The sequence below is a fragment of the Salvelinus fontinalis genome, chromosome 35 (genome assembly GCF_029448725.1).
Source record: "Salvelinus fontinalis isolate EN_2023a chromosome 35, ASM2944872v1, whole genome shotgun sequence".
NCBI classification, from domain to species: Eukaryota; Metazoa; Chordata; class Actinopteri; order Salmoniformes; family Salmonidae; genus Salvelinus; species Salvelinus fontinalis.
In genome coordinates, this window is record NC_074699.1 from 37,050,033 (window position 1) to 37,057,724 (window position 7,692).

The 7,692-nt window shown below is 47.1% G+C and overlaps 1 protein-coding gene across 2 annotated transcripts in view; it reads right to left on the minus strand.

The window, feature by feature from the left end:
- Nucleotides 1–4,512, minus strand: part of LOC129834810 (nuclear receptor ROR-alpha A-like) — a 37,594-nt gene extending 33,082 nt beyond the window's left edge. For both annotated transcript variants that reach the window (XM_055900108.1, XM_055900109.1), the window contains exons 1-2: nt 4,406–4,512; nt 3,348–3,764 (exon numbers count right to left, since the gene is read on the minus strand). In XM_055900108.1, the coding sequence (XP_055756083.1) occupies nt 3,348–3,764; nt 4,406–4,418 (430 nt within the window). In that variant the 5' untranslated portion in view covers nt 4,419–4,512. The remainder of the gene's footprint in view (nt 1–3,347; nt 3,765–4,405) is intronic.
- Between the last annotated feature and the right edge of the window lie 3,180 nt (nt 4,513–7,692).

The following is a 7,692-nucleotide window of genomic DNA, read 5'->3' on the forward strand; positions in this document are numbered from 1 at the left end:
GACAACATCAAGAGCTGTACCACGATTGGTCAAGGACAACGTCAAGAGCTGTACCACGATTGGTCAAGGACAACGTCAAGAGCTGAACCACGATTGGTCAAGGACAACGCCAAGAGCTGGACCACGATTGGTCAAGGACAACATCAAGAGCTGAACCACGATTGGTCAAGGACAACGCCAAGAGCTGGACCACGATTGGTCAAGGACAACATCAAGAGCTGGAACACGATTGGTCAAGGACAACATCAAGAGCTGGATGGACCACGGTTGGTCAAGGACAACATCAAGAGCTGGACCATGATTGGTCAAGGACAACATCAAGAGCTGGAACACGATTGGTCAAGGACAACGCCAAGAGCTGGACCACGGTTGGTCAAGGACAACATCAAGAGCTGGACCACGATTGGTCAAGGACAACGCCAAGAGCTGGACCACGATTGGTCAAGGACAACGCCAAGAGCTGGATGGACCACAGTGGAACCCGTTTCACATTTGGATTGATATTTTATGTTCACAATAGGGTGCCGACCCAAACAGAACTAAATGGTGGTTAGTGGTGGTTGATCATCTCTTACCATGACCCACACAGTATTTACTATTCTGTCATGACCCACACAGTATTTTACTATTCTGTCATGACCCACACAGTATTTTACTATTCTGTCATGACCCACACAGTATTTTACTATTCTGTCATGACCCACACAGTATTTTACTATTCTGTCATGACCCACACAGTATTTTACTATTCTGTCATGACCCACACAGTATTTTACTATTCTGTCATGACCCACACAGTATTTTACTATTCTGTCATGACCCACACAGTATTTTACTATTCTGTCATGACCCAGATAGTATTTAACTATTATGTCATGACCCAGACAGTATTTTACTATTCTGTCATCACCCAGATAGTATTTTACTATTCTGTCATGACCCAGACAGTATTTTACTATTCTGTCATGACCCAGATAGTATTTAACTATTATGTCATGACCCAGACAGTATTTTACTATTCTGTCATGACCCAGATAGTATTTAACTATTATGTCATGACCCAGACAGTATTTTAGTATTCCGGTATGACCCAGACAGTATTTTACTATTCCGGTATGACCCAGACAGTATTTTACTATTCTGGTATGACCCAGACAGTATTTCCCTATTCTGGTATGACCGAGACAGTATTTCCCTATTCTGTCATGACCCAGATAGTATTTTACTATTCCGGTATGACCCAGACAGTATTTTACTATTCTGGTATGACCCAGACAGTATTTCCATATTCTGGTATGACCGAGACAGTATTTCACTATTCTGGTATGACCCAGACAGTATTTCACTATTCTGGTATGACCCAGACAGTATTTCCCTATTCTGGTATGACCCAGACAGTATTTCACTATTCTGGTATGACCCAGACAGTATTTTACTATTCCGGTATGACCCAGACTGTATTTTACTATTCTGGTATGACCCAGACTGTATTTTACTATTCTGGTATGACCCAGACAGTATTTTACTATTCTGGTATGACCCAGACCGTATTTTACTATTCTGGTATGACCCAGACAGTATTTTACTATTCCGGTATACCCCGGACAGTATTTTAGTATTCTGGTATGACCCAGACAGTATTTCACTATTCTGGTATGACCCAGACAGTATTTCACTATTCTGGTATGACCCAGACAGTATTTCCCTATTCTGGTATGACCCAGACAGTATTTCACTATTCTGGTATGACCCAGACAGTATTTTACTATTCCGGTATGACCCAGACTGTATTTTACTATTCTGGTATGACCCAGACTGTATTTTACTATTCTGGTATGACCCAGACAGTATTTTACTATTCTGGTATGACCCAGACCGTATTTTACTATTCTGGTATGACCCAGACTGTATTTCACTATTCTGGTATGACCCAGACTGTATTTTACTATTCTGGTATGACCCAGACTGTATTTCACTATTCTGGTATGACCCAGACAGTATTTTACTATTCTGGTATGACCCAGACAGTATTTTACTATTCTGGTATGACCCAGACTGTATTTCACTATTCTGGTATGACCCAGACTGTATTTTACTATTCTGGTATGACCCAGACAGTATTTTACTATTCTGGTGTGACCCAGACTGTATTTTACTATTCTGGTGTGACCCAGACTGTATTTTACTATTCTGGTGTGACCCAGACTGTATTTCACTATTCTGGTATGACCCAGACTGTATTTCACTATTCTGGTATGACCCAGACTGTATTTCACTATTCTGGTATGACCCAGACCGTATTGTTTACTATTCTGTCAACTATGTTGGTACTGGTTGATCTACAATAAAGAATTCAACATATGTTCATATGGAAGATACAATCATTTATTAACATGAAACCAAATGGGCATATTTCCTACAGTAAAGGTGAAAGAGATTATAATGATAAATGCTTTTGTTTTAAAGAAGAAGAAAATCACTTCCTGGGAGCTCAAGGGAGAGTAAATAACTGATTTCCCTGAACATGTACCCCTTTGGTTCCCAGTATGAGCTAATTAACACGATACTAATTAACCAGACCCTGTTCTAATGAGCTCTGAAGATGAGTGTTCAGCCTCCTGCTATTTTAAACCACCTTTGTTTTTGCCCCACGGTTCTGCTTTCTGTTCGCTCCATCCTCTCTCTTTCTTTACCTCTCTGTATCCCTCTCTCTTTCTTTATCTCTCTATATCCCTCTCTCTTTCTTTACCTCTCTATATCCCTCTCTCTTTCTTTACCTCTCTATATCCCTCTCTCTTTCTTTATCTCTCTATATCCCTCTCTCTTTCTTTACCTCTCTATATCCCTCTCTCTCTCTTTACCTCACTATATCCCTCTTTCTTTATCTCTCTATACCCCTCTCTCTTTCTTTACCTCACTATATCCCTCTTTCTTTATCTCTCTATACCCCTCTCTCTTTCTTTACCTCACTCCATCCTCTCTCTTTCTTTACTTCTCTATATCCCTCTCTCTTTCTTTACCTCTCTATATCCCTCTCTCATTCTTCTTGTTCTCTCCCTCCCCCATCCCACACCTTACCTCATCCCTTCCCTCCCTCCCTCCCTCCCTCCCATCCTCCCTGCCTCCCTCCCCCATCCCACATCTAACCCAGCCATGGACGAGGTAGGAGACATCTCTACCTTTTCCTCCATAATCCCTCTCTCCACCTCTCCCCTCCCTCCATCCGTCCCATAATCCCCCTCTCTCCACTCACCTAGCTCAGCCATAGATACTGTGGGAGACGTCTCTCCCTCTTCTCCCCTCCTCCCTCCCTCCATCCGTCCCATAATCCCCCTCTCTCCACTCACCTAGCTCAGCCATAGATACTGTGGGAGACGTCTCTCCGTTGGTGAAGAAACAGTAGGGGAAGAAACCCTGGTTGGAACCATAATCACACAGAGGCTCCGGTTTTATACCGTTAATATCCAGACCAGACTGATCAGGAGACGGCCGAATGTCCAGGTAGAACCCCCCCGCTCCTCCCGAGTCAGAGCCCCCCTTGGAGGCTGGGTCGTTACCCCCCTCGGGGCTGTGTTCCTCCATGTACCCTCCCAGGTCTTCGTGGAGGTCGGTGAGGCCGTAGTGGGGAGAGAGAGGCTCGACCTCCCCTGGGTTCTGGGGATGGTGGTCTCTCTGCAGCTGCTGGGCCTGCTGGAGACGGTGCTTCTGTATCTCAGCATACAGGCTGTCTCTCTGCTTCTTGGACATACGGCCAAACTTCACCGCTGTGGGGACATGGAGACACATTGACGAAGGTTATTCAATAGAACAATAGCGTTGTGTGAGAACTTGACCTTTCTGAGGAGGTAAATGAAGACGTACAAAGTGGACTTATAATCCAATGTGTGTGTGTGTGTGTGTGTGTGTGTGTGTGTGTGTGTGTGTGTGTGTGTGTGTGTGTGTGTGTGTGTGTGTGTGTGTGTGTGTGTGTGTGTGTGTGTGTCATTTTTACAGTATGCCTATGCAATTCAATTTTTCATCAATTCTCCCTCCCTGTAAATTCAACGTATTTCTATTCAAATTCCAAGTCAGTCTTTGAATTCAGAGTTAATTAAATTCCTCTCAATTCCAATGTCAATTCCAAGAATTCAATTCTCAATTCAATATTATCCACAACAATTCCAATTTGAATTCAATTCCCTCGGGCTTTCAGGCTGATCATGTCACAGTTTAAACTGTTCATATAGAAATACAAGTTTAAATGATTTATAACAAATCCTGCAGTCAATGTTTCACACTATATGCATTAATTCCATTAACTGGGAAATGGAAAAATACTGAATTCCAATTAAATTTGATTACAAAGATGAAATGTTTTACAGTTCCAATTGAATTGGAATTGACCCCAACCCCCTGATATACATACCGTCCCGTGACATGCCTACGGTCAGGCATTTCTGCAGTCTACAGTGTTGGCAGCGGTTCCTGCTGGTCCTGTCAATCAAACAGTTCTTCTGACGAGGGCAGGAGTACCCTGCATTACTCTGCTGGCTCCTCCTGAAGAAACCCTGGAGGGGGGAGGGAGGGAGGAAGGGAGGGAGGGAGGGAGGGAGGAAGGAGAGGGGAGGGGAGGGAGGAGAGGGAGGAGAGGGAGGAAGGAGAGGGGAGGGGAGGGAGGAGAGGAAGGGATAGAGGGATAGAGGGAGGGAGGAGAGGGAGGGAGGAGAGGGAGGAGAGGGAGGGAGGAGAGGGAGGGGAGGGAGGAGAGGGAGGGAGGGAGGAGAGGGAGGAGAGGAATGGATGGGGGAGGGAGGGAGGGAGGGAGGGAGGGAGGAGAGGGATGGATGGGGATGGATGGGGGAAGGGAGGAGAGGGAGGAGAGGGAGGAAGGAGAGGGGAGGGATGGAGGGAGGAGAGGAAGGGATAGAGGGATAGAGGGAGGGAGGAGAGGTAGGGAGGAGAGGGAGGGAGGGAGGTAGGGAGGGAGGGAAGAGAGGGAGGAGAGGGATGGATGGGGGAGGGAGGAGAGGGAGGAAGGAGAGGGGAGGGAGGAGAGGGAGGGAGGGGAGGGAGGAGAGGGAGGAGAGGGAGGGGAGGTATGGAGGGAGGAGAGGGAGGGCATGGATGGAGGGAGGAGAGGGAGGGATAGAGGGATAGAGGGAGGGAGGGAGCGAGGGAGGGAAGGAGAGTAAGGAGAGGGGGGGAGTAAGTAGAGGGAGGGAGGAGAGGGATGGAGGTAGGGAGGGAGGGCGGAGAGGGAGGGAGGGAGGGAGGGCGGAGAGGGAGGGAGGGAGGGAGGAGAGGGAGGGAGGGAGGAAGGGAGGGAGGGCGGAGAGGGAGGGAGGGAGGAAGGGAGGGCGGAGAGGGAGGGAGGGAGGGAGGGCGGAGAGGGAGGGAGGGAGGAAGGAAGGGAGGGAGGGCGGAGAGGGAGGGAGGGAGGAAGGGAGGGCGGAGAGGGAGGAAGGGAGGGAGGGCGGAGAGGGAGGGAGGGAGGAAGGGAGGGCGGAGAGGGAGGGAGGGAGGGAGGGAGGGAGGGAGGGCGGAGAGGGAGGGAGGGAGGGAGGGAGGGAGGGAGGGGGGGAGGGCGGAGAGGGAGGGAGGGAGGGAGGGAGGGAGGGAGGGAGGGAGGGAGGGAGGGAGGAAGGGAGGGCGGAGAGGGAGGAAGGGAGGGAGGGCGGAGAGGGAGGGAGGGAGGAAGGGAGGGCGGAGAGGGAGGAAGGGAGGGAGGGCGGAGAGGGAGGGAGGGAGGAAGGGAGGGCGGAGAGGGAGGAAGGGAGGGAGGGAGGGCGGAGAGGGAGGAAGGGAGGGAGGGCGGAGAGGGAGGGAGGGAGGAAGGGAGGGCGGAGAGGGAGGGAGGGAGGGAGGGAGGGAGGGCGGAGAGGGAGGGAGGGAGGGAGGGAGGGAGGGAGGGGGGGAGGGCGGAGAGGGAGGGAGGGAGGGAGGGAGGGAGGGGGGGAGGGAGGGAGGGAGGGGGGGAGGGAGGGAGGGAGGGAGGGAGGGAGGGAGGGTCAAACAATAGTTAAAAATCCCCTCGGCTAAGGGTGAGGTTAGTGTTGTCATTAGAGATGGCTATAGTGTTGTCATTAGAGATGGCTATAGTGTTGTCATTAGAGATGGCGTTGTCATTAGAGATGGCTATAGTGTTGTCATTAGAGATGGCTATAGTGTTGTTATTAGAGATGGCTATAGTGTTGTCATTAGAGATGGCTATAGTGTTGTCATTAGAGATGGCTATAGTATTGTTATTAGAGATGGCTATAGTGTTGCCATTAGAGATGGCTATAGTGTTGTCATTAGAGATGGCTATAGTGTTGTCATTAGAGATGGCTATAGTGTTGTCATTAGAGATGGCTATAGTGTTGTCTATAGTGTTGCCATTAGAGATGGCTATAGTGTTGTCATTAGAGATGGCTATAGTGTTGCCATTAGAGATGGCTATAGTATTGTTATTAGAGATGGCTATAGTGTTGCCATTAGAGATGGCTATAGTGTTGTCATTAGAGATGGCTATAGTGTTGTCATTAGAGATGGCTATAGTGTTGTCATTAGAGATGGCTATAGTGTTGTCATTAGAGATGGCTATAGTGTTGTCTATAGTGTTGCCATTAGAGATGGCTATAGTGTTGTCATTAGAGATGGCTATAGTGTTGCCATTAGAGATGGCTATAGTGTTGTCATTATAGATGTCTATAGTGTTGTCATTAGAGATGGCTATAGTGTTGTCATTAGAGATGGCTATAGTGTTGTCTATAGTGTTGCCATTAGAGATGGCTATAGTGTTGTCATTAGAGATGGCTATAGTGTTGCCATTAGAGATGGCTATAGTGTTGTCATTATAGATGGCTATAGTGTTGCCATTAGAGATGGCTATAGTGTTGTCATTAGAGATGGCTATAGTGTTGTCATTAGAGATGGCTATAGTGTTGTCATTAGAGATGGCTATAGTGTTGCCATTAGAGATGGCTATAGTGTTGTCATTAGAGATGGCTATAGTGTTGTCATTAGAGATGGCTATAGTGTTGCCATTAGAGATGGCTATAGTGTTGTCATTAGAGATGGCTATAGTGTTGCCATTAGAGATGGCTATAGTGTTGTCATTAGAGATGGCTATAGTGTTGTCATTATAGATGGCTATAGTGTTGTCTACAGAGATGGCTATAGTGTTGTCATTAGAGATGGCTATAGTGTTGTCTACAGAGATGGCTATAGTGTTGTCATTAGAGATGGCTATAGTGTTGTCATTAGAGATGGCTATAGTGTTGTCATTAGAGATGGCTATAGTGTTGTCATTAGAGATGGCTATAGTGTTGTCTACAGAGATGGCTATAGTGTTGTCATTAGAGATGGCTATAGTGTTGTCATTAGAGATGGCTATAGTGTTGCCATTAGAGATGGCTATACTGTTGTCAAAAGAGATGTCTATATTGATGGCTTAAGAGACGGTACAATACGATGTCCTGACACCACAGACAAGTAACACTTGGCCTGATCTTATATGAAATCAAACATGATGTGAAATCCTTCCAGCAGAACATTTAAAGACCCAGTTCCACACAGATAGCTATGTCTTCATACGCTTTTCATTTACTGTTTAATGACTAGACATCAGACACCATCTGCCTCAGTGCTGTTCTCTCTCTCTCGTCCAACAATACAGTCTGATTCATGATCTACTCTAGACTCATCCTGTTCTTACTGCGAAAAAAAAAATGC